Source organism: Telmatherina bonti (assembly GCF_933228915.1).
Source record: "Telmatherina bonti genome assembly, chromosome: 8".
Lineage (NCBI taxonomy): Eukaryota > Metazoa > Chordata > Actinopteri > Atheriniformes > Telmatherinidae > Telmatherina > Telmatherina bonti.
Window position 1 is genome coordinate 28650293 of NC_136626.1, and position 27514 is coordinate 28677806.

Consider the following 27514-nt stretch of genomic DNA (forward strand, 5'->3'; position numbering starts at 1 on the left):
GCAATGCTGGATGCATTGCTCCATGGTCTTCTTCCCCAAGCCAAAGTTTCTCAGAGTATGAAGAGCAAATCTTCTCTGCTGCTTCCATGGATAACCATTTGAAAACACAAGGCCTTTCAAAAAGGAAAGAAAAGAAAACAGCATTAGACTTAAGGTCATTTGAGTCAGGTATTGTAATCTGACAAGACTTTTGGACAAAAATTCATTTAACACCTTCATTTCCAATAAAGTCTGCAAACAAGGGAACAGTGGGACGATCTGTGAAGTCATCTCCTCGATCGATCAGGGCCTCTTTAACACGTTTGTAGCCATTGAGAACAACAACTCTTCCACCAAAGAGATGAAGGCTAAATATGTTTCCATATTTCTCTGCAAACTGAACATGGACAAAAAAGAAAAATAAACTATTGTGGTGATTTGACACGAGTAACAACATCACAACCAAGAATCCCCACCAGCGTACAAATACATACTTCACCTTAAAACTTTGATTCTGCTCCTAGATTCAGTGATATGTAAATATCCTGCCCTCAACCGGCAGATGTTCGCCTGCAAAGCTGTTCTGGCTACTTTTGATGTTCATTCATTCATTTTCTTCACCGTTCAGTCCAATTAAGGGTCATGGGGAAGCTGGAGCCTACCCCAGCAATCGTCAGGTGAGAGACAAGGCAAGTTGCCAATAGGGGCCAACACAGATGGACAAACAAATGTTCATGCTCACATCCATTCAGGAAAATTAAGAGTGATCAATTAAACTAACATGCATGTCTTTGGACAGTGGACTAAGCGGAGAAAACTCATGCATACACGGTGAAAACATGTTCAAACCTCCCCCGTATTTGCTACTTAATCTGAAATTCAAAAGCTGGTTCTTCCCTCAAGCCTTTTAGACAGTTCTCAACACCTTAAATCATGACTGGATAGTTGATATTATTAAATTAAATACATTTTTGTTCTAAAGAAGTTATTAGTATGGATTATGTTTCTAAATAAATTGTACAATTGAATTTATTTGTTGAACAAAATTAAAACCATAAAATGATTCTGACGCTGTTATTTTCAGTTCAAAACATTAAACAGATTAATTCAGAGTTCTAAAAGACAAATAATACCTGTGAATATTTGTTGTGAAATTTTTATATCACACCTTAATATTTCAGGTTGTATACACTTTCATCCGTTACTTTATAACGAGGACACAGTTACAGAGATTTGGTCCAGCTATAACCTAAGAATTTCTTACGTGATCCAAGATGTTGACTTATTTGACCCATGTTCCTGTCTTTTTTCTTTATAGAAATGTCAAACATTTGTGATAAGGAAATTTGTATTTTAACACGCTGCTAAAAGTCATCAAGTCAAATATAAATGTATAGGTCAAAAAGTGTAAATATTTAACAATGCATTATCCATGGAAATGATATTAGTTATTCTATAGTACAGTAATTATAATATTTAGTCATGTAGCTACCTCGCTGAACTGCAGGTGAAACCTGGCAGGTTGGATGCGGTGAAGATTCCCAATAAAAGGAAGAGCCTGCGGACCAGGAGGAAAGTTTGGGGGTTTTCTGTTCTTCAAAATACTGCTTAACAGTAGAAAGACGAAGAAAAAATATTAAAATACTCCTGCTGTCCATCCACTCCAAGCCGAGAATGCTGTATATCGCCTCCATTTCACAGTGTTACCTGACACGCCAACTGAACATGCCAGTCAGGACACCGTTAAATATGTGTGCGATGGGATTTAGCGAACGAATCGGCAATAGGGACCGATTCTTTGTAGCGAAGAAGAGCCGACTTCCATGGGGGAAATGAAACAGTGGGCAGAAACCAAAACAGAGCAACAAAGCACTTGATTAATATCAAAAGAAGTCAAGTTGACACATTTTCTGAAAGCTGAGACTATCCATTTGCAAGGTTTGATGTTATTTTGCTAATTTGTATTCTATAGCCTATATATAAAAATGAACTATGAACATAAAGGACAGAAGAACTGTTAGTCTCAAGCTTCCTTGCAACTTTAATTGGATTAAGTGCCATAGTTGGACTTCAATTGCTCTGTTTGGTTAGCAGTCGGCAGTATAAACAGTGATGACAAAGAAAAACGTGAAATAAACTGACCTTTACTTGCAGTATTTAATCCAATGCGGTCTATTTTTGAAGATATTTCTGAATTTGTTTAAAATACTATTGTTGTTATTGGTATTATTACTAGTAAATACACTTTTAATATTTATTATACCCAACATATATATGTATATATACATACATATATATATGTATATATATGTATGTATAATCAGGGATATATATCTATCCCTGATTTTAAACCAGATGCTGATCGAATGAAGACACACAATGAAGGGGGATTTTCATAGCTTACGTCTCCAGAATCTTCTGATGAACACTTTTATTGGTTGTAAAACCAGCAATATTCCTCTCAGTTTAACATAAGATTCAGGTGGTGATCATTGTTTCATCAGCAGGAGGTACTCAGTACCTGCAGACTTATAGTTAAATCCAGCTGCAGAAAAACCTTATACCCAGACTCATGATTTGATACTCATGATGTTTCTGTTTCATTATGCCATAATTTGAATGAAAAGAATTGGTTTAAAGCTGTGCAATCATACCTTCAAGAGATTCTGGCACATTTTTATGGAGGAAAATTCATTGTAGTGGCTGAGGAAAGAAGAATTAACACAAAACAAGATGCTCTATCTTGTCTAGGGCCTGTTCCCCTTGACTGTGGGGAACTCTTGCTGGACCTCCCCTCTGCCAACCCTTGGTTAGGTGCATGGTTGGCTCCGGGGTCTCGGGGTCCTTCTGGCCTACCTCTAGCCTTTGTGTAAGCGGGATCACATTAACACGATTACTCCTCTCTGAACACGTTTCACTCAGTGTATTCTGGATGTGACACAGTCGCTGAGTCATTCTGCAAGTTAATTCACGAACATCCAGTGATTTTCTTTGTATGTTTCTGATTTATTTTAACTTGTTATATTCTAGTGTTCCTGACAGTCGTTGGCTTTGTCCTATTGCAGAGGGACCATGAATTTGTGGTTGGCTTGTATGTGTATATGAGGGTGTATATGTCATCCCCGAAACCCTTAATGGAACAAAGAGGTTTCTATTCAGTTGGCCCATCTGGGGTTGGGCAGGTATTTAATGTCTACAGGCACAAACCTAAATCAGCTGACAGGCCATATCAAAGAACAACGTCAATATGATGAAACAAGATTTATTATCAATATGAACAACTAGAGACTGACAGCAGATAAGTTTCAATAAAAAATGTATATCCTGTTATTTGTAATAGTTATGTAATGGTAACCTTTACGCTACAGAGTACAAAGGTGTTTGTACAATCCTATCTTCAGTCTGAAGAAAGGCAGTGCAAGAATGGTGTTTAGTTTGGGATACATGTTGCACAAATATGCTGTTATCAAACAACTGGACATCTTTGTCAATCAATCTGTTGTCTTTCTTGCCTATATATTTTTAAGGCCATTGTGAAAGGGTAAACAAGTTTATGAAAGTATGAATGCAAAGAAGTCTGTATTGTGTCACACCCCTTATATTTACTCTGTGCTGATGGATTAGTCTTTGACTGTGTTTAGAAAGGTGTTTATTTATGTTGGCAATTTTTATTGTTTACATTGCATCTTAAATTTAATGTTTTTTTGTTATCACCTAAGGACAACCTGTTTTACCTGTATAAGCCCCTATACCACATATTTCTCCTCCTTGTAGAGCGATAAAAAAGTGTTTTTATTCTGGCAAATATAAAAGTTGTGTTTGAACTTAATGTGTGTAATACAAAAATTGACAAATATCAAACTAAGATGCAACAATGGGGACTGCATGGTGGTGTAGTGGTTAGCACTGTCAACTCAGCGATAGGATAGGATAGGAGGAAGGGGGGGTGTATGTAGATGGGTGGGGGTGTGTGTGGGGTTATGTTGGTGATACGGGGATACGGGCTGGTGCCCAGTGGGGCCGGTCCTCGCTGGTCCGGGCTTGCTGGGGCCTGTTCCCCCTAACTGCGGGGGACTCTGGCTGGGACCCCCCTCTGCCGCCTCCTGGGTCGGCGCATGGCTGGCTCCGGGGTGGGGCGGTTTGGGTCTGCGCCTGGGGGTGGCTGCCGATGGCCCATGGCCCCGGTCTCGGGGGTACTCCTGGCGTGCCTCTTGCCTTTGTGTGGGAGGGGTCACACTGGCATGATCACCTTTTCCGGAACACGTTCCACTCTGCATGTTCTGCATGTGACACAGTCACCGAGTCGTCACGCAGTTTTATTCACTAACAGCAGCTAGTTTTCTCATTTCTGTTTATTTCTCATTTATATTTAACTTTTTAGATTCATAGTTTAGTTACTATGATCTAAAGTTGGCTTGTATGTGTATGTATATGTGTTAATACTGGCGAGTGCGTATGTTTGTACGTATGTATGTATGTGTGTGTGTGTGTGCATAGAGGTGTGTGTGTATATGCATATATGTGTATGTGTACATATGTATATATATATATATATGGGTATATATGTGTATACATATGTGTGTATATGTATGTGTATGTATACGTGTGTATGTGTGTATATGTATGTGTGTGTATGTATGTGTGTATATGTATACATCTGTAGGTTGTTTTTTTCTTTTTGTTTTTGGGTTATTTTTTAGTTTTTTTTTCTCTCCCTTTCCTCCCCCTTTATCTCTTTCACTTTTCTTATGAGGTGTTTTTTCTCCTTTCTCTTTCTGTCTTTCGTCTGTCCTCTCTGGTCCAGCAGTACAAACTCTACAATTCAAACAATAATACAAAATAAATATAGAAATAAAATAAAAATTCAGAAAGTCAAGGGGATCATTATATCTATAAAGCTTCCCTTGGCAGAGAAAATTTGCTCAGCAGAACACAGCATCCAGACCATCATTCTGCTAAATGCTAAATTCTGGACAAGACAAAAAAAAAACAAAAAAAAACAACAAAAAAAAACACAGCGATTCAGGTCATTAGACAAGAATAGTGTGAATAGTGTGGAGCCTGTCTTACCAGCTTCCTTATATGGCCCAGAAAGATGGAAGTGTGGATATTAGGTTTACTAGTGACTAAACTGAACACAAAGAGCAATTTTAAGATCATTGCTTTGGCTCCCTGTGTGTTTCAGGATCGATTGTAAGGTTTTTTTTTTTTTTTTAATGGATTTTCAATGTCTTAATGCTCTTGGACCCTCTTATCTCTCAGAACTGCTTTTACCCTATGAGTCCTTGCGGTGCCTGTACTTCTCCATACTTCCGGCAGCAGGCTTTTAATGATTCCCAGAGTCAGGTCACATATCCACGGGGAAGTGTCGTTCCAGTGATATAGCCCTCACTGGTAGAACAGTCTGCCTGAGGGTCTCAGTGGTGCAGAGAATGTTAATAATTTTTAGAGCAGGCTCAAGATCCACATTTTTAGTTTGGCTTTTAGTTGATTTTCATTGTTTTATTGGCTATTGGTCATTCCAGTGTTTCCTTTGTGGGGGATGTCTGCAACCTGGGTGGTGGTTTTGTGCTGCTGTTGCTTTGGTGAAGGTTGGTGTTATGGCCACACCTCCCCTGGGTGCCTGCGGCCCCTGCAGTCAGAGGCGCTGCCTGCCAACAAGCCAGCCAAGCTTGGGGCTTGCACAAGTTACATATTTTATGTTGGAAAAACACCTAATGAATAAAGTTTGATTGATCGATCGATCGATCGATCGATCGATTGATTGATTGATTGATTGATATTTCTCTGGTTTCTTGTGTTCCTTTTTCTGTTATGCTTTCATTTATGGCTATGTCAACCACCATGGCTTTCCTCTGCTGCTTATCCATGATCACCATGTCCGGTTGGTTAGCCACCACCATTTTGTCGATCGGATTCTGGAAGTCCCTCAGGATCTTAGCCCTTTCATTCTCCACTTCCTTGGGAGGTGTTTATCATTGAGACTGAAGCAATATTCTGCAAAGATGTTTCTGGACACTATACTGACTACTTGGTTATGATGTTCCATGTATTCCTTGTTTGCCAGTATCGTGGACCATGCTGTCAGATACTGGAAAAGGGAACAATCCAGTACCTCACAGCAGGTTGTGTGTGTGAATGTATGTATGTATGTATGTATATTATCTTCTGTTTTTTCTTACACTGATAGACTTAAATGATCTCACACACACATAATATTTAAATCATATTAATACAAATGTTTATAGGAGTGCTCTGAGTTGTTCAGATTTATAGAAGTCAAGAACTCCACAATCTTCGCAGAAAGTTCCTAGTAGGACTTAAAAACAAATTTATTCGTAGGAAGTGTTGAATGACGCCCTTTGTTGTTCTCTGTATATGCTTATCTATGGAGAGGAGATGACTTCATCCTTAACAAAGGCAAGAACAAGGAAATTTTCCTGGACTTGAAACAAGGTGGTGACTCTAATATGGGACAGATATGGCTGAGCGGAGATCAACTTCAGTGCCAGACATTTTACTCTGTGGACTTCCACAAAATGTCATTCACAGTATTCAAAGTACATGATCCTTATCTACATGCAGTGCAAATGATTGCAAATGGCACGCATATGAGGAGTGGTGTGTTACACCTGAGTTTATTGCACTTCAGAGCCCTGTTTTCTCTGTTTTCATGGGCTGCTGGATAAAGTCTTGACTTTTTACACAGTCAACATGTATCTGGCTACCATATAGGCATGTCACATGAGCCTCAGGGACAAAACTGTGGGTCAGCACCCACTTGTTTGTCTGTTTATGAAAGGAAAACATCATCTCCTCTGCACAGTCTCTAGAAGGCTAACCACTCCATGGAATTTACCCATAGTAAGTGCTCAATGCGCTGTCATGCTCACTTTTCAAGCCACTACAGCAAGCAGAACTGAAGGTCTTTTAAGATCGCTTTGCTGCTTTCTTTGGTTTCAAGGCGGCGGGTAACATCCAGGTGTTGGTTATCTCAATTTTTATGCAGTTCCTGATGGTAGATTGTAAGGTTGTGCTTAAGCCGAACTCTGCTTTTGTGCTAAAAGTTTTCAAACCAGGTCTGTTGTCCTGCATCTTCAAATTGTTGGTCTATTACTTGCTGCCTTTCCTGTCAAAGGAGCATGAGCAGCTTCACACTCTGTGCCCAGAGCAGGCATTGTGCATTTATATGGGCAAAACAGCGGGGCTAAGGAAATTGAAAATGCTAAGGAAATTGGAAATGCTGATCTTGTCCTTGGCCACCCAACAAAGTGAAGTCCCTCTGTCAAATACTGAGCAGTGAAGTGGTAAAAAAAAAGGAATTTCAAAATACAAGAATACAAGAATCCACAGAAATGAATAAAATAGCTAGCCTTTAAAAGAAGTGAATTAAATGTATGAATATTCAAGAGCCGTAGGGGTCAGGTGCAATGTGAGCTGGGCGGCAGCAAGGGGCGGGGACCCTGGCGGTCAGATCCCGGGCTGCAGAAACTGGCTCTAGGGATGTGTAATCTCATCTCTCTGGTGGGGAAGGAGCCTCAGCTTATGTGTGAGGTTAATCGGTTCTGACTAGATATAGTTGGACTCATAGCATAGCTTGGGCTCTGGAACCAGTACCATCGTGAAGGGCTGGACCTTCTTCCACTCTGGAGTTGCTCATGATGAGAGGCGCCAAGCAGGTGAGCGCATGCTCATCAGCCCCTGATTTGGTGCCTGCACGTTTGGGTTTACCCCGGTGGATGAAAGGGTAGTTTCCCTCCGCCTTCGGGTGGGGGGACGGGTTCTGACTGTTGTCTGTGCTTATGCACCGAACAGCAGTTCAGAGTGCCCACCCTTCCTGGAGTCCTTGGAGGGAGGGCGGGAGGGTGCGCCTTCTGGGGACTCTATTGTTCTGCTGGGGGACTTCAATGCTCACGTGGGCAATGACAGTGAGACCTGGAGGGGAGTGATTGGGAGGCATGGTCCCCCCCTCCCCCTTCTGAACCCAAACAGTGTTCTGTTATTGGACTTCTGTGCTCGTCATGGATTGTCCAGAACACCATGTTCCAACATAAGAGTGTCCATATGTACACCCGGCATCAGGACTCCCTGGGCTGCAGTTTGATGATCGATTTTGCAGTCGTATCGTCGGACCTGCGGCCACATGCCTTGGACATTCGGGGGAAGAGTGTAAATAATTCGGGATTTTAGTGTAAATAATCAGTTTCCCAAAGAGATTCTGGAGAGACGCAGGGTCCTGTTTCCCATCCGGAAGAAGCTCAGAGACGAAGGATCCCGTGCAGTCATCGCGGTGGACAAATTGTTCGTCAATGGACAGCTTTACCGTGACAAAAATACCACCCCCTGGCTCTACTAACCTCAGGTAATATCTATCACTCATACAGCTAATTATTGTTAAATTTACATGTTAATCTGCTATAAGCACATTAATTATGGTAATTCAGAACTGTACATTTACTGCCAGTCTTTGTAAATTTGCAGTTGTTGTTGCTTTCGTTTTGTTCTGTTTTTGTTTTTTGGCCTTTTTTTTTTTCCTCTTCCCCCCCCCCTTTAGGGCTTTTGTTTTTGCTCTTTTGTTTGTGCTATTTCTTTTTATGTGTAGTTGTAGTTGTTTGTTTTTCTCACTCCTTTCCTTTCTAGCTGCTCTTTCATTCTATTATGCCATACCAACAATAATAGGTAGGGTACGCACGTACATCCACATGACACAGACACTAAATGTCATGCACATAACACACCTACAACACAGAGCACGTTTAATCACATCAACACTCACCCCCAACTCTCACACACACTCTAAGCATGTGGACAGACATATAGGAACATTGTACACACAGATGAATTTATATACGCACACAATCTACACGCAGCATGCATGCATTAATGTGGGCTTGCACACACACAAACACACACATACTTTTATAGAAACACTTCAGTAGCTTGAGCATGACCACCCTGAGGTTTGTTACATGGAATATACGGGGAGCTGGTTCCAGGGAGAAGAGGTTGAAGGTGTTTAGCAGATTGAATGATCTACAGGCAGACATTGTCCTGCTACAGGAGACTCATTTATTAAAAACAACAGCTAACGTACTCTCTACAGTACAGTTCCCTCACGTGTACTCGGCCTGCTTCAACTCAAGACAAAGAGGAGTAGCCATTCTGATAAACAGGAAAATTCATTTTACTGCTAATAATATAATTTTAGACCCAGGTGGAAGATTCATAATAATGACATTATCTATCCTAAACATGAAGTTATGCATTGCAAATATTTATGGCCCAAACACTGATGACCCCTCCTTTTTTCATTCCTTCTTCTCCTTACTATATGATCACCTTGATAATACACTTATCATTGGGGGCGACCTCAACATGACCTTAAACTCTGGGATGGACAAGGGGGGCGGAGCAGGGAAACATAGGGTCTGGCAGTCAGCAAGAGTTGTTAAACAATATATGGAGGATTTTGGTCTTTGTGATGTCTGGCGCTCACAACACCTCACTGCTAGAGAGTACACTTACTTTTCATCTGTCCACCACTCATACTCCAGAATAGACTACTTCCTCACTAACAGCTCTATGATGAACAGTATCTCAGAAACTAAAATCCATTCCATCACTATCAGTGATCACGCACCAGTATCATTTACCCTAATGAATAAGAAAACTAAACCATCTTATAGCAAATGGAGACTTAATACATCATTACTTAAAGATCCTGATTTTATCAGTTACTTCAAACGGGAGTGGTCTTTGTATATAGAAAACAATGACATACCAGGAACATCAGCTTGTGTTCTTTGGGAGGCAGGAAAAGCAGTAATGAGAGGGAAAATAATTTCATTTTCATCACATAAGAAAAAGAAGGAGAGTTCAAAAATATCTGAACTAGAGCTTAAAATAAAATCACTAGAAGATGCCTACAAGGCTTCTCCAGAAGAGCAAGTGCTGAATCACATAAGAAAGGCTAAACTAGAGCTGAATGAAATAATTAACCAAAAAACCCAGTTTTTGCTACAAAGACTTCGCTTAGAGAATTTTGAACATAGCAACAAATCTGGAAGATTTCTCGCAAATCAATTAAAAGCAAACAAGGAGAAAACAACCATCTCCTCTGTTAAAGATTCAAGAGGAAATATCCTCCATGATCTTGATGGAATAAATGACACATTTAGGGATTTCTATAAAACATTATATTCCTCAGAAACAGATCCATCAGACAACAGCATTGAGGAATTTCTCAGCTACCTCAATCTTCCAAAGTTACAACAGGATCAGGAAATGGTTTTGGACGCACCCATTTCAGTAGGGGAACTACATGAAGCTTTAAAACACATGCCCAGCAATAAAGCTCCAGGACCAGACGGTTTTCCAGTTGAATATTATAAAGAATTTTGGTCTATACTAGCACCCACTTTTTATAAAATGGCTTCAGAAATTAAGGAAAAAGGTTGAATATCTCAAAACATGAATTTGGCTAGTATTACAGTAATACTAAAACCAGGAAAAGACCCCAAACTCCCATCTAGTTATCGTCCAATATCACTAATGAACGTAGATCTTAAAATAATCAGTAAAGTGCTTGCTACAAGACTAGAAAAAATAACTCCACTTATCATACATCCTGATCAAACAGGATTTATCAAGGGACGACATTCCACCACTAATACGCGCAGACTAATAAATCTAATTGATTATGCCACCATACATAACCTGGAAACTACAATAATCTCTCTAGATGCTGAAAAAGCATTTGACAGGGTGAACTGGAAATTCTTATTTGCAACATTAAGAAAATTCGGGTTTGGCTCATCGTTTATCGACTGGATAAAGATACTGTATAGCAATCCAAATGCATGCGTCAGGACAAATGATCAAACTTCTCACAGCTTCAGATTGCAGAGAGGCACCAGACAAGGCTGTCCACTCTCCCCCTCACTTTTTGCAATCTTTATTGAACCCTTAGCAGCTAGCATTAGACAAAACAAAGACATTAAAGGCATTAACTGTAGAAATATGGAGCATAAGACCAGTCTTTATGCTGATGATGTATTACTTTTCCTTCAAAATTCACAATCATCCATCTGTCAGACAATCGCACTCGTCAATAAATTCTCATCAATTTCTGAATATTCCATTAATTGGTCTAAAACCACCGTTCTACCCATCAACTGTTCCTTCCATAATACTCCTGACACTGCTTTACAGTCAGGAGATATTAGATACTTGGGAATAAACATCTCACCCAGACTGTCAGACCTTATAAAGCTAAATTATGTCCCTCTACTAAAAACAATTGAGGACGATCTCACACGGTGGAAATCTTTACCCATATCACTAATGGGAAGAGTTGCAACTATAAAAATGATGATTCTACCTAAAATCAATTATCTGTTTTCAATGATCCCCATTAAACCTCCCTCCACCTGGTTTAAATCGCTGGACTCTAATGTTACTAGATTTCTCTGGAAAGACAAACCACCACGGATTAGTCTAAAAACACTCCAGAAGACTAAAGATAGCGGTGGCTTAGACTTGCCTAATTTCCAAAATTACTTTATAAGCAATAGACTACAATACATCTCTAAATGGCTTAAACCTAGCTATCTAGATGAACCATGGCTTAATATAGAAGAAGCTATGTGTGAGGATATGGCAATTTCAGACCTGCCATTTATCAGCACAGCTGTCAAACGCCAAAAATGCTTTAAAAGCATTAATATCAGCTCCTCACTAATGGCCTGGTGGGAATTTCTTAAACTAACCAAATCCTTGCTTATTCCATGCAAACTTACACCTATTTGGAACAATCCCGACATCCAGCAAAACCGGAAAATGATAAACTTCCCTCAGTGGAAGAATAAAGGAATAAAACAGTTAGAACATTTAATAGAAAATGGGAACTTTCTCCCTTTTGATACAATTACTTCACGATATGAAATCAGCAGCACAAAATTCTTAGAATACCACCAACTTAAATCTATTATAGGTAAGAAATACACCCCTGATCAATTAAACTTGCAGCTACCTATCAGGGCTGCAGAATTCTTAAATCTCAATGCCCCGAAACTGTTATCCAAAATATATAGATTACTATCAAAGCTAGACGATTCCATATGTCTCCCAACTTCTAAATGGGAAGCAGACTTATCCAGTAACTTTGACCAAAATGAATGGTCACAAATCTGTTCAAATACATTTACAATGACTAAGAATTCAAACATGCAACTAATACAATTTAAAATTTTGCATAGAACTCATTATACAGGACACAGGATGTTCAGGATGGGTCTGTCACAATCAAACATCTGTCCACACTGCACTGGCAACACGACTGACAGCTACTACCATGCTTTGTGGTCTTGCCCACCTGTCCAGGAATTCTGGTTTCAAGTATGTAAAGATCTGTCAAATTGCTTCAAATGTAACATCCCTACAAACCCCAAACTGGGCGTACTGGGTTACTTGGGTGAAATTAACATAGAATTTAATTCTGCAAACTTAATCCTCACCAGTTTATGTATCGCAAAGAAAACTATCCTTCTAAACTGGAAAAGCAAACAAAGTCTGTGTATCCAGCAGTTCAGAAATCTCTTATTAGATCACATCAGTGTCGAGATGATGTCTGCCTCCTCAAGAGATCAGTCAGCTGAACTTTATTCCCTCTGGTCCCCTGTGATCAGCTCCATCACTTAGTATGGGGGGAGAATGTGACCTTATTGCGCTCGGGGTTGGTGGCCGGTTGGGGTTCTCTGGGGGCTGTGGGTCTGTGGTGGGCTCCTGGGGGGGGGGGATTTTGACTGCTCCATTGCTGGAGTGGCTAGGTTTCTAGCCCTACTGTGGACCTGGATGGGCCAGCGGCTGGAGTTGCCAGGGGCGAGGTCGCTGGCGGGGGATGGGTTGGCGGGCGTGACTCCGTAACGGGCGCCTGTGCCGCCGTGGGGTGGGCTGGGCGGGGTCCCGGGCTCCGGTGCCCGGGGTTGTCCCCTGTCTCTTGGGGGTGGGGGGTCGGCTTGTGCCGGGGGGGGGCTGGGCTGACCTGGACCTGCCGCTGCGGCGGCGGGCAGGTACGTGCTCTGGTGCCTGGTTGCGACCCTGGGACTTGTTGAGTGGGGGGTGTTTGATAGTGTGGATTTGATGTGAGTGTGTATGGAGGGATGTGTGTAGGGGGTGTGCGTTGAGGACTGGTGGCGGTACATAGGTATGTGGATGTGTGTGGGTGGGGAAGTGTGATGATGCGTGTGTGGGGGGGGGTGTCGTGGTGTCTGTGGGGGGGGGGTAGTGCCGTGTGTGTAGGGGAGTGGGGTGATGCGTGTATGTGGGGAGTGGCGGTGGTGCATGTATACGGGTGTGGGGGGGGGGGGAGGGGGGGGGGGCGTGCTGTCTGTGTGTGTGTTGGGGGGGGGGGGCAGGGGTGTATGTATGGGGGAGTGGGTGGTGCATGTGTGTGGTAGGTTGGTGGATAAGTGTAGATATGATGGATGGGAGTGGGGGAGATTTGGATGTGACGTGGGGGTCAGGAGGATGGTTTTAAGGGTGGGCTGAACGGGTGGCTGGGTGGACCTGAATGTGTCCGGAAGTGTGTGTGTGTGTGGCTGTAGGTGTGTGCTGAGACAGTGTGAAGTGCCGATGTGTGGACAAGGGGGGACTTCATGTCCCCAGGTGGGGGTGTCCTCTGTGAGTGAGGGGGCGGTGGACAATCGGTCTGGGATTCCCCTTCTGCCGCCCCGCCTCCTCTTTGTCCTCGTGCCCCCCTTCTGCATGTGGTGAGTTGGTCCCCTCTTGGGTCGGTGATGACTCTCTGGTTAGAGTCGCCGAAGGCTCTGGTTACGGGGATGGCTGTCCCCGGCTTGTCCTGGTCCTTGGGGGGCCCTGGGAGTAGGGGGCATGCCCAGTGCTGCGGGCGGCTCACCTTCTGGAGGAAAGCTCACTTTCCTCCAGACTTAAATCCCTCAACCCCTCTTCCTCCCCGCTCCCCATCACACACAGGCAGGGTATTGGGAGGTGTGCACGTGGCGCTGGGTGGTGAGAAAGGCCATCAAGGTGGTCTTGATCGCTGCACCCAGCCTCGGCTCACCTCCCAGTTTTAATTACACTTAGACACCAAACACCAAAACACTGACGACTCACATGATTAGGGGGAAGAGCATGCGGTGTATGGTGGGCGGGGCTGCTTAGGTGGTCCCTCTCCCAACACCGCGTGGCACTTCCCTCAGTTTTAATTGCAACTAATACATACTTCACAATCAGTCATAAGCGGGGGGGAGGCAGGGACGATAGGGTCTTCTCATGCCCCTGCTCTTGGGGCTTTACTGGGGGGGGGGGGGGGGGGGGGGTACGGGTGGGGGAAGAGTGCCGTCCATTAGGCCTAAGTCTGGGCTGGCCTGGCTGTAGGAGGGTTGTCACCGGCCCTGGGGGGGTGCCGGGTCGGCTGCATCTGTGGGGTGGTGGGGGGGACGCTGGGAGTGGTGGGCGGTAATTATGGGGGCCCTGATCGGGGCCATCCTGTCCTCTGCCCCCTCTGAGGTATCTCACATGGGACATGATGGAGGGGTGAGGTGAGGATGTGTGGGAGTGGGTGTATGGGGTTACAGATGGATGGTGGGATGGCTGGGGGGGGATTAGGGTTGGGGATATAGGTGGGTAGGGGATAGGGATGTGTGAGGATGAGTAGATGTGTGTGTGGAGGGGTATGTTGGCGCGTGGGTTGTATTGGGGTGTGCCTGTGTTGGAGGAGTGAGGGTATGTGTGTGTGTGTGTGTGTAGGGGGGGGTGTATATGCGGAATGGGATGTGTGAGTGAGGGTGAAGTTTGGAGGGGGGCTATGGGTGGTGGAGGGGTGTTTGGTGGGGCATGTGTGGTTGGGTAGAAGTAGAGGGATGGGGTGGCGGGGTGTGAGCGTGTGTGTGTGGGGGGGGGGGGGTGAGCGTGTGTGGGGGCGGGGGCGGGGGCGATTGGGGTTCGTGTGACTTGGTATGGGTGAGTGAGTAGAGGTGGGGTGGGGTTGTATATGTGATGGATGATGTGCATGGATTGCAGAGGGTTGTGTGGATGGGGGTTGAGAGGGGAGTGCGTGTTTGGGGGGGGGGGGGGGGGTATGCATGTATATGTGTGAGGGGAGTGCGTGTTGGGGGGGGGGGGGTATGCATGTATATGTGTGTGTGGTTTGGTGGTGGGGGGGTAGTGTCCTGTACCCGGGGGCGCAGCTGGTGCGCTGGGGTGCGACCTGGCTGCAGCTGGGTGGCAGTCTGGGGATCCTGGTCCTCCGTCGGTGTGGGCTGTGCCCTCTGCCTGCGGGGGCGGGGGGCTGCTCACGGGCTCTTGGGGCCCTGGGGCCTGCGCTCTGTCTGCCCTAGGTGGCCGGTGCCCGGCGGGATCGGCCCTTGCCGGCCTGGGCCTGCTGGGGCCTGTTCCCCCTGACTGCGGGGGACTCTGGTTGGGCACCTCCTTCGCCACCTCCTGGGCAGATGCATGGCTGGCTCTGGAGTGGGGGGGTTGGGATCTGTACCTGGGGGTGACTGTCGGTTACCCGGGTCTCTGGGTTCTCCTGGCCTTCCTCTAGCTGTAGGCGGGCGGGGTCACATTGGCATGATCACTCTTCTCTAAACACGTTCCACTCTGAATGTTCTGCATGAATGTTCTGCATGTGTCACAGTCACTGAGTCATCCAGCAAGTTTATTCACTAACAGCAGGTACCTCTCTTTCTGTCTTTTTGACTTAACTTGCTAGTTTCTGGTCCTCATGATTGTCAACGGTTTTGTTCTCCACGAATCTAGAGTTGGCTTGTGTGGGTATATATATTTATGTGTGTGGGTGGGTATGTGTGTGTACTTATGTGTATGTGTATGGATATGTATATATGTATGCATATGTGTGAGTGTATGTGTATGTATGTGTATGTGTGTGTATGTGTATATGTATGTGTATGTATGTGAGTATGTATATGTGTATATATGTATATATATATATATATATATATATATATATATATATGTGTGTGTATGTATGTGTATATGTATGTATATATATCTATCTTTATGTATGCATGTATGTGTACATGTGTGTGTATGCATGTGTATGTATGTGTATATGTATGTATGTATGTATATATGTATATATATAATGTATGTGCGAGTGTATATACATATATATGTAGGTGGGTATGTATGTGCATATACATGTATGCATTGATCTCTTTCTTTTGTTTTTTTTTTGTTTTTTTATGTTCTCTTTTCTGTTCTCTTTCTGCCCCTTTCCTGTCCTTTCCGGTCGGGTCCAGCAGCATAAACTCTGTAATACAAGCTATTATCCAAAACAAATTGAAAAATAAAATAAGAATCAAGAAATACAAGGGGATCATTACATCTACAAAAGTTCCCCTTGGCAAAATAAATTTGCTCAGCAGAACACAGCATCCAGAACATCAGTCTGCTTGCTTAAATGCTGGACAAGACAAAAAAAAAAAAAAAAAAAAAAAAAAAAAAGACATTCGGGGGAAGAGGAGAGCGGAGCTGTCAACTGATCACCACCTGGTGGTGAGTTGGCTCAAATGGAGGAAGCAGAGCTGGGGGACTCAGGGGTGGACTCTAATATCTCTGGGGCTGAAGTTGCTGAGGTGTTTAAAAAGCTCCTTGGGACCGGAAGGTCTTTTCCAATTACAGGGGAATCACACTTCTCAGCCTCCCCGGTAAGATCTATTCAGGGGTCCTGGAGAGGAGGGTTTGCTGGATAGTCGAATCTCAGATTGAGGAGGAACAGTGTGTTTTTTGTCCTGGTCGCGGAACAATGGACCAGCTCTATACCCTCTTTGGGGTCCTGGAGGGGGCATGGGAGTTGGGAGTTTGTCCAACCAGTCTAAATGTGCTTTGTGGACCTGGAGAAGGTGTTTCGACCATGTCCCCTGGGAGCTCCTGTGGGGGGTACTCCGGGAGTATGGGGTACCGGACCCCCTTGTACGAGCTGTCCGGTCCCTGCACGACAGGTGTTAGAGCTTGGTCTGCATTGCTGGTAGTAAGTTGGATTAGTTTCCGGTGAGGGTTGGACTCCACCAAGGCTGCCCTTTATCACCAACTCTGTTCATAACTTTTATGGACAGAATTTCTAGGCGCAGCCGAGGTGTTGAGGGGATCTGGCTTGGTGGCCTCAGGATTGGGTCCCTGCTTTTTGCAGATGACGTGGTCCTGTTGGCTTCATCTGTTTGTGATCTCCAGCTCTCACTTGAGTGATTCGCGGCCAAGTGTGAAGCGGCTGGGATGAGAATCAGCACCTCCAAATCTGAGACCATGGTCCTCAGCCGGAATAGGGTGGATTGCCCTCTCCAGGTTGGGAGTGAGGTCCTGCCTCAAGTGGAGAAGGTTAAATCTTAGGGTCTTGTACACAAGTGAGGGAAGGATGGAGCGTGAGATCGACAGACGGGTCGGTGCGGCGTCTGCAGTAATGCAGACTCTGCGCCAGTCTGTCGTGGTGAAGAAGGAGCTGAGCCAGAAGGCAAAGCTCTCGATTTACCAGTCGATCTATGTTCCTACCCTTACCTATGGTCATGAGCTGTGGGTTGTGGCCAAAAGAACAAGATCTTGTGTACAGGTGGCTGAAATGAGTTTCCTCCACGGGGTGGCCAGGCTCTCTGTTAGAGATAGGGTGAGGAGCTCAGTCATCCGGGAGGGGCTCAGAGTAGAGCTGCTGCTCCTCCACATAGAGAGGAACCAGTTGAGGTAGCTCGGGCATCTGGTCAGGATGCCTCCTGGACGCCTCCCTGGCGAGGTGTTCCGGGCATGTACCTCTGGGAGGACACCCCGGGGAAGACCCAGGACACGCTGGAGGGATTATATCTCTCGGCTGACCTGGGAACGCCTCGGGATCCCCCCCGCAGAGTTGGAAAATGTGGCTGGGGAGAGGGAAATCTGGGCTTCACTGCTTAGGCTGCTGCCCCCCAACCTGACCCCACAGAAGATGGATGGGTGGATTGAAATATTTAAAAGTTTATCTTGAACAGAACAAACTCAACTAAGGAATACTGTCCTAAAATAAAGACACATAAGGGTAACTTATATGGTGTTTCAGCAAAATCAAATAACACACAAAGGGGAAGACAAAATAACTAACATTAACTAGACAAAACTCAAAACTAAACCTTCTCATGGTCCAGTAGCCCCTAGTAGGGCCTCAGATTTAAGCATCCTTAGCCCTTTGCCACACCCTACATCATCAGGTAAGGAAGCATTGTGGAGTTTAGGCCATCAAACCCTCACTAAACAGAGATTAACTGACACTTCATTGAAAACAATGGGAGGTAGGGCTTTTGGAGCCACTGCTCCCCATCTCTAGAATGACCTCCCAGACCACCTTAGGGCCCCACAGGCGGTTGACTCTTTTTTTTTAAAAAAAAAAAAGGACTAAAAGCCTTCCATTTTAGAAAAGCTTTTAATGGTTAATTTTTTTTTTTTTTTTTTTTTTTTAAATGTTCCGCTTTTTACTCTGTAGCACTTTGAGGTTTGGTATCAAATGTAAGATGCATTATAAATCAAATTCATCATCATAAAAATTGTTGTTATTATTAACTGTTAGTTGTAGCCCCCACAACCAGTGGATTATGGAGGCTATTATCATGACATATAGCAGTGAAGGTTTGAAGCCCCCTGCAGGTTTACATGCTCATTCCACTCATGATGGCTTCATCCTGGGAGCTGTTTGAAAGCACTTCTGTGGAAGACATTTGTGCAGGTGCTAACTGGGAAAAACCTCATGCTTTCACTAGACTTAACAGGTTGGATGTCACTGCACTGCCTCACACAGTGTTGGGTGTGTGCACCATGCCTGTATGAGTTGTGAACTCAGAATTGGTCTTCAAGGTAAGCTTGTCTGGGAACACGGGACTCTATATCTGATAGTGAAATACTGAAACAAATGTTGAAAGAGAAATTTAGGTTAAGGCATTAACTCTAAGGTTTCTCGCCCAACCACCTTCCTTGCCTGGAGTGATGAATAGGTGTGCTTATGTAAACTAGAATAAGAAGATCATGCCAGGCTCTTATAGTGGGAGGAGGCACCTCCCCTCCATAGTAGACTTGACTTCTGTCTGCCAGTCAGGACTAGGGTAATTTATAAAAGGGTTTCTGGGGACAGCATCAGGGGACGTGTCCCATAGTGAAATGCCTTACTTCTGTTTCAGAGAACCAGGGTTAATTCTGTAACCTTAAGTTTCTTTCTTTCTTTCTCTGGCAGACCTCAGATCATCAGCAGTATGGTACATTTTCAGGAGAAATGAAAAAAACCTAAGTAATCCAAACTGTGACTATGAGCAAAAAGAACAATGAAAAGGTTGCTTGTCCCTAGGTCCAGCATTTCAGGCTGTCTTTCAAGCTTATTTCAGTGTGATTCCTTTTGGAATACACTTCCTGAAAAAACTGAAGGAAAAAACAAAAAGCATCATTTTTCTGTATATTACATCTTGCAAGATGTCGCTGAAACTAAGGCTCTAAAGGTCTGTCAATTAAATGAAAAAAAAAATATCTTTGGCTTTCATCAAACCAAATACAGCACTGAAAAGGTCCTCCGCTGGAGAGTAACATTAGTGAATATGAACATGATTCATGACTTTCTATGAAAAAGTGACCTCTGAACATTGACCTATGTGCATGTTTGAAGTCTCATATTCTAACAACAATAGGAGATAAAGACAGGGGACTGACTGTTATAGAGAGCTCTTGACTTGAGCTTTCATGTAGTTGTCATGTGTAAGACCCACTATAGAAACTATGTATTTGGGGGAGACTGTTTATATGTGTGCGTGTGTCAGCGTGTTCAGATGTTAGTGAGTGCATGTGGGTGGTGCAAAGTTTTTAAAAGGTACACCTTCACTTGGGGAAATGTTTGGGAGAGGCAGCTGGGAAGCCATAACTTTTTGTTGACCGTTTTTGTCAATCTTTTTTGCCTACTGTTTGGTTTAACCTTTTGTATTTTTTCTCTATTATTATTCCGGTATATTTTTTTTTATGGCCATCCATCATCAGTATCCACCTGTCTGTTTGCCAACTGAAATAAATACCTGAAACGCATCCTGGATCCAGCATCTCTGTTGGCCAAAGGGCAAAGCGCTCCACGAATATTAAAGGAACCCAACACCTCTCAGCGGCTTAAGGGGAAGGAAGCCCCAATACCCACCAATTGGAGGTATTGTCAAATATGTACAGTGCTCACAAAGAATTAAGGAAACACTTAAACAACACAATGTAACTCCAAGTCAACCACACTTGAACAGTCCACTTATGAAGCAACACTGATTGACAATCAGTTTCACATGCTGTTGTGCAAATGGAATAGACAACAGGTGGAAATTATCGGCAATTGGCAAGACACCCAATAAAGGAGTGGTTCTGCAGGTGGTGACCACAGACCACTTCTCAGTTCCGATGCATTCTGGCGGATGTTTTGGTCACTTTTGGATGGTGGTGGCGGCGGCGCTTTCACTCTAGTGGTAGCATGACACAGAGTCTACAACCCACACAAGTGGCTCAGACAGTGCAGCTCATCCAGGATGGTACATCAATGTGAGCTGTGGGAAGAAGGTTTGCTGTGTCTGTCAGCGTTGTGTCCAGAGCATGGAGGCGCTACCAGGAAACAGGCCAGTACATCAGGAGACATGGAGGAGGCTGTGGGAGGGCAACAACCCAGCAGCGGGACCGCTACCTCCTTCTTTGTGCAAGGAGGAACAGGAGGAGCACTGCCAGAGCCCTGCAAAATGAGCTGCAGCAGGCCACAAATGTCAAACAGTCAAAAACAGACTCCATGATGGTGGTATGAGGGCCCGATGTCCACAGCGGGGTCTGTACAACCCAACACTGTGCAGGACGTTTGGAATTTTCCAGAGAACATCAAGATTGGCAAATTCACCACTGGCACCATGTCCTTTTCACAGATGAAAGCAGGTTCACACTGAGCACATGTGACAGACGTGACATGGGGTGTTTCTCAATTCAGGGTCTGCACACTTCCAAGTGTGCAGACCCTGATAGAAAATGATAGAAAATGGTGCCAGTAATTTAACTTTGATTTATTTTCATTTTACTTTGTGTCTAAATGAAAAACATTACAGGGTGGCAGTTTAGACGAGCTCTCCTCTGGCTGACAGCTCATCCTGTCAAGTTGACGTTAACTTCAGGGGAAAATAATCTTTGTTAGACGCACATACAGTCGTCCTCATATGTATTCATAGAAAAACAGCTACCTGGGAAATAAGCTCAAATTGACAATAGAAATACTAAATAAAAGTGTTATGAAAACCATGACATTATTTTCTAATTCTGGTTCAATAGCAAGATTTTTTAAAAAGCAAACCAGTATGATAAAAATAACACGTTACATCACTCAAACTATTTTTTTTGTTAATATAAAAAAAAATCATTTAATCTTTTCACTCCCATCAGATTTTTTCTGTTCCTCCCAGTCAGACTTCTTCACCTGTTGATTTGTCCCGGACCCATTTGTCTGTTTTTTCTTTTACTCAATTAAATGACAAAACAGTCTTATATCACTAAATTATAATTTAGCACATTTTTAATTATTGTTTCTTATTTCAGTCTCTAGTTATCTGAGTGACTGTAATAAATTCAGCCTTTTCTTTCATGAAAGGGGACGAAGACATCTGAGGACGACTGGAATGGAATTCATTTGTGGTTATTGGGCACAATACTGAAACAAATATGTGTGTGTATATACATAAAAATAAAAAGTAAAAAAAAAAAAACAGTCTGGCTGGTGTGGTACCTACACCAGTGCTCTGCTGCTCATTCTTTTCTATCAGGAGCACAATGAATTCTGGGATAGGAGAGGGTGCATATGCATCTCTTGCATCCTTCGTTTTCAGCTAATTTGGAACCAAACAAAGTGTGGATTTGAAGGGTGGCCTCGAAGGAGCCTTTGAATTGTTACAGCACTTGGCGCGCCACTATGACGCATGCAGCTGACAAATCTGCACTTGGAAGTGTGCAGATCCTGAATTGAGAAACACCCAGAGCCTGGAGACACTGTGGAGAACGTTATGCTGCCTGCAACGTCCTCCAGCATGACCGGTTTGGCAGTGGGTCAGTAATGGTATGGGGTGGCATTTCTTTGGATGGCCACACAGACCTCCATGTGCTCACCAGAGCCTGACTGCCATTAAGTACCAAGATGAGATCCTCAGACCCCTTGTGGGACCATATGCTGGTGCGGTTGGCCCTGGGTTCCTCTTAATGAAAGATAATGCTAGACCTCATGAGGCTGGAGTGTGTCAGCAGTTCCTGCAACATGAAGGCATTGATGTTATGGCCTGTTCTGCCCGTTCCCCAGACCTGAATCCAGCTGAGCACAACTGGGACATCATGTCTCACTCCATCCACCAACATCAAGTTGGTGGATCGACGCGTTAGCGCCTGGCCGCTCGGTCTTCTTTACGTGTTCCCTCCCCTGGCATTGATACATCCCACTCTGTCCAGAATGAGAGAACAGGGTCACAACCTGATATTGATAGCTCCGCATTGGCCTGCAATGCACTGGCTGTCAGAGACATATCAGCTGCTGCGCTTGCAGCCCTGGCAGCTCCCGCTGCGCAGGTACCTGCTGTTGCAGGGGGGAGGGTCGGTCTTTCACCCACACCCAGAACGCCTGGCACTGTGGGCTTGGCCCCTGAGTGGCACAACTTGTCAGCCGTGGGGTCCCACAGCGGGTAAATTCCACTATACAGAGTGCACGGGCCCCCTCGTATAGGTCATTGTATGACTGTAAATGGAGGGTGTTTTAGGAATGGTGTCGCAAGTACGGCCACATTCCTTTTCAGTGCTCGGTGGGGACGATCTTGTCATTTTTACAGGATCTGATTGACAAACGGAAAGCCTTCTCCACGGTTAAAGTGTATTTGGCAGCTATTGCTGCCTTCCACGTGGGGTTTGGAAAGCTGACGGCAAGCCAACATCCACTGGTCTGCCGTTTCATGAAAGGAGCGCGTAGGCTTCTTCCTGTGTCCAGACCAATGGTCCCGCCATGGGAATTGGCCGTGGTCTTGGAAGGGCTGAAGGGTCCCCCTTTTGAGCCTCTGGAAGGAGCGGATTTGAAACACGTGTCTCTCAAGACAGTGTTGTTGTTGGCGGCAGCAAGGGGGCGGGGACGCTGGCGGTCCGATCCCCGGCTGCAGAAGCTGGCTCTAGGGACGTGGAACGTCACCTCTCTGGTGGGGAAGGAGCCTGAGCTTGTGTGCGAGGTTGAGCGGTTCCGACTAGATATAGTTGGACTCACCTCGACGCATGGCTTGGGCTCTGGAACCAGTACCCTCGAGAGGGGCTGGACCTTCTTCCACTCTGGAGTTGCTCATGGTGAGAGGCGCCGAGCAGGTGTGGGCATTCTCATCAGCCCCCAGCTTGGTGCCTGCACGTTGGGGTTTACCCCGGTGGATGAAAGGGTAGTTTCCCTCCGCCTCCGGGTGGGGGGACGGGTCCTGACTGTTGTCTGTGCTTATGCACCGAACAGCAGTTCAGAGTACCCACCCTTTCTGGAGTCCTTGGAGGGAGTGGTGGAGGGTGCTCCTTCTGGGGACTCCATTGTTCTGCTGGGGGACTTCAATGCTCACGTGGGCAATGACAGTGAGACCTGGAGGGGAGTGATTGGGAGGCATGGTCCCCCCCCCCTCTGAACCCAAATGGTGTTTTGTTATTGGACTTCTGTGCTCGTCATGGATTGTCTATAACGAACACCATGTTCCAGCATAAGAGTGTCCATATGTACACCTGGCATCAGGATTCCCTGGGCCGCAGTTCAATGATCGACTTTGTAGTCGTATCGTCGGACCTGCGGCCACATGCCTTGGACACTCGGGTGAAGAGGGGGGCGGAGCTGTCAACTGATCACCACCTGGTGGTGAGTTGGCTCAGATGGTGGGGGAGGAAGCCGGTCAGAGCTGGCAGGCCCAAACGTGTTGTGAGGGTCTGCTGGGAACGTCTGGCTGAGTCCCTTGTCAGAGCGAGCTTCAACTCCCACCTTCAGCAGAGCTTCGAACATGTCCCGAGTGATTCGGGGGACATTGAGTCTGAATGGGCTGTGTTCCGTGCCTCTATTGCTGAGGCGGCCAGCCGGAGCTGTGGCTGTAAGGTAGTTGGTGCCTGTCGTGGCGGTAATCCCAGGACTCGTTGGTGGACACCAGCAGTGAGGGATGCCGTCAAGCTGAAGAAGGAGTCCTATCGAGCCTTCTTGGCCTGTGGGACTCTGGAGGCAGCTGATGGGTACCGGCGGGCTAAGCGGCATGCGGCTTCGGCTGTTGCCGAGGCAAAAATTCGGGCATGGGAGGAGTTCGGCGAGGCCATGGAGAAAGACTTCCGGACGGCTTCGAGGAGATTCTGGTCCACCATCCGGCGGCTCAGGGGGGAGAAGCAGTGCTCCATCAATACTGTGTACAGTGGAGGTGGGGAGCTGCTGACCTCAACTCGGGACGTTGTGGGTCGGTGGAGGGAATACTTCGAAGACCTCCTCAATCCTACCAACACGTCTTCCCATGAGGGAGCAGAGCTGGTGGACTCAGGGGTGGACTCTCCTATCTCTGGGGCTGAAGTCGCTGAGGTGGTCAAAAAGCTCCTTGGCGGCAAGGCCCCGGGGGTGGATGAGATCCGCCCGGAGTTCCTTAAGGCTCTGGATGCTGTGGGGCTGTCCTGGCTGACACGTCTCTGCAGCATCGCGTGGACATCGGGGGCAGTACCGCTGGATTGGCAGACTGGGGTGGTGGTCCCCCTTTTTAAGAAGGGGGACCGGAGGGTGTGTTCCAATTACAGGGGAATCACACTCCTCAGCCTCCCTGGTAAGGTCTATTCAGGGGTCCTGGAGAGGAGGGTCCGCCGGATAGTCGAATCCCGGATTGAGGAGGAGCAGTGTGGTTTTCGTCCTGGTCGCGGAACAGTGGACCAGCTCTATACCCTCTCTGGGGTCCTGGAGGGGGCATGGGAGTTTGCCCAACCAGTCTACATGTGCTTTGTGGACCTGGAGAAGGCATTCGACCGTGTCCCCCGGGGGCTCCTGTGGGGGGTACTCCGGGAGTATGGGGTACCGGACCCCCTTGTACGAGCTGTCCAGTCCCTGTACGACAGGTGTCAGAGCTTGGTCCGCATTGCCGGTAGTAAGTCGGATCCGTTTCCGGTGAGGGTTGGACTCCACCAAGGCTGCCCTTTATCACCGATTCTGTTCATAACTTATATGGAGAGAATTTCTAGGCGCAGCCGAGGTGTTGAGGGGATCCGACTTGGTGGCCTCAGGATTGGGTCCCTGCTTTTTGCAGATGACGTGGTCCTGTTGGCTTCATCTGGTCGTGATCTCCAGCTCTCGCTTGAGCGATTCGCGGCCGAGTGTGAAGCGGCTGGGATGAGAATCAGCACCTCAAAATCTGAGACCATGGTCCTCAGCTGGAATAGGGTGGATTGCCCTCTCCGGGTCGGGGGTCAGGTCCTGCCTCAAGTGGAGGAGTTTAAATATCTCGGGGTCTTGTTCACGAGTGAGGGAAGGATGGAGCGCAAGATCGACAGACGGATCGGTGCGGCGTCTGCAGTAATGCGGACTCTGCGCCGGTCTGTCGTGGTGAAGAAGGAGCTGAGCCAGAAGGTGAAGCTCTCGATTTACCAGTTGATCTACGTTCCTACCCTCACCTATGGTCATGAGCTGTGGGTCGTGACCGAAAGAACGAGATCTCGTATACAGGCGGCTGAAATGAGTTTCCTCCGCAGGGTGGCCGGGCTCTCTGTTAGAGATAGGGTGAGGAGCTCGGTCATCCAGGAGGGGCTCAGAGTAGAGCCGCTGCTCCTTCGCATCGAGAGGAACCAGTTGAGGTGGCTCGGGCATCTGGTCAGGATGCCTCCTGGACGCCTCCCTGGTGAGGTGTTCCAGGCACGTCCCTCTGGGAGGAGACCCCGGGGAAGACCCAGGACACGCTGGAGGGATTACATCTCTCGGCTGGCCTGGGAACGCCTCGGGATCCCCCCCGCAGAGTTGGCAAATGTGGCTGGGGAGAGGGAAGTCTGGGCTTCCCTGCTTAGGCTGCTGCCCCCGCGACCCGACCCCGGATAAGCGGTAGAAGATGGATGGATGGATGGATGGAATTACATTTATTTCCCACCATTTACCTCAGGTTTACGTTTTTAGACAGTTGTTGTAGACAGTGGAATCTAGTGGTCAGATTGTGAACTTGAAACTTAAATTGGCAACACATTCCCATTTCATTGCTACTGTATAGTTAATGTTGGTTTTCTTCTTTTAATTTATCTTAATTTGCAATTAATCAAGATCAAATCTGTAACAAATGTCTTTTGTCTTAGTAATATTTGTTCAATGTTGTTTTCTACAGCTTGCGGACACCTACGGGAATGTCTTCAGTGTTTGCCTCGGCAGAGAAACGCAGGTGTTTGTATCAGGGTATAAGATGGTGAAGGAGGCCATTGTGACACAGGCTGACAACTTTGTGGATCGACCATACAGTGCAATTGCGGATGATTTTTACTATGGACTATCCAGTATGAAATCTATCTCTTAAAAGCAACTTAATGTAGAGACACTAGTTTCAATTAAAGTCCTCACATCTGTGTGTTTGTATTTAGATGGTCTTTTCATGAGCAATGGTGAAACGTGGAAGAAACAGAGACGCTTTGCTTTGTCAACCTTGCGCACCTTTGGCCTTGGCAAAAACACCATGGAGCAGTGTATCTGTGAGGAGATCCGATATCTGCAGGAAGAGATAGAAAAGGAGAAAGGTGGTCCACAAAGAATATAACACAGAATCAGTTCATATTCCTGCACAAGCAACTGTCTCTTCTGAAGCAGTGCCTTCTTCTTCCTCAGGTGGACCTTTCAGCCCTGCAGGTCTCTTCAATAATGCTGTATCGAACATTATCTGCCAGCTGGTGATGGCAAAAAGATTTGACTACAGTGACCACCAGTTTCAGATCATGCTGAAGTATCTGTCAGAGGCGATTCTACTGGAAGGGAGCATATGGGGTATAGTAAGTCAAAAAATGATATTCTTTCACTGAATGTGAAATATTAGATTATTTCAGTTATAAAAAGTAGATGTTTTGATGTTGTTTTAATCACCTGTTTACTTCTGAACAGCTCTATGAGTCCTTCCCTGGAATAATGAAACACTTGCCAGGTCCTCACAACAAAATGTTCAGCAACTACAGGACCATACAAGACTTCCTTGCAGAGGAAATAAAGAGGCACAAGAAAGACCTGGACCACAGCAACCCCCGGGACTACATTGACACTTTTCTAATTGAAATGGAGAAGGTATGTAGAGAACTGGATTGTACTCCTTGGACTCTACCAAATGAGTACATTTCTATCAAGCTACCAGCCACTAACTGATGTGTTTTCTTTGCATTTAGCACAAAGAGTCCAATCTGGGCTTCAATGAGACCAATCTGGCTCTCTGCTCTCTGGATCTTTTCTTAGCTGGAACGGAAACAACATCCACCACTCTGATGTGGGCTTTGGTTTACCTCATCAAACACCCTGATGTCCAAGGTGACA

The 27514-nt window shown here is 45.7% G+C and overlaps 1 protein-coding gene and 1 pseudogene across 2 annotated transcripts in view; one reads left to right on the forward strand and one right to left on the reverse strand.

The window, feature by feature from the left end:
* The window catches only part of LOC306759940 (cytochrome P450 2J3-like), a 3916-nt pseudogene extending 2243 nt beyond the window's left edge, over positions 1-1673 (reverse strand). The window contains exons 1-3 of the transcript in view: positions 1472-1673; positions 214-376; positions 1-113 (exon numbers count right to left, since the gene is read on the reverse strand). The exon at positions 1-113 is cut by the window's left edge and continues 43 nt beyond it. The product of the transcript in view is annotated as a cytochrome P450 2J3-like (transcript). The remainder of the gene's footprint in view (positions 114-213; positions 377-1471) is intronic.
* A 129-nt stretch (positions 1674-1802) lies between these two features.
* Positions 1803-27514, forward strand: part of LOC306759941 (cytochrome P450 2J4-like) — a gene marked incomplete at both ends in the record, with an annotated part of 28117 nt that continues 2405 nt past the window's right edge. Inside the window, 7 exons of the mRNA XM_079245689.1 lie at positions 1803-1819; positions 3348-3405; positions 26388-26499; positions 26584-26736; positions 26825-26985; positions 27095-27271; positions 27370-27508. Of these exons, the coding sequence (XP_079101815.1) occupies positions 1803-1819; positions 3348-3405; positions 26388-26499; positions 26584-26736; positions 26825-26985; positions 27095-27271; positions 27370-27508 (817 nt within the window). The remainder of the gene's footprint in view (positions 1820-3347; positions 3406-26387; positions 26500-26583; positions 26737-26824; positions 26986-27094; positions 27272-27369; positions 27509-27514) is intronic.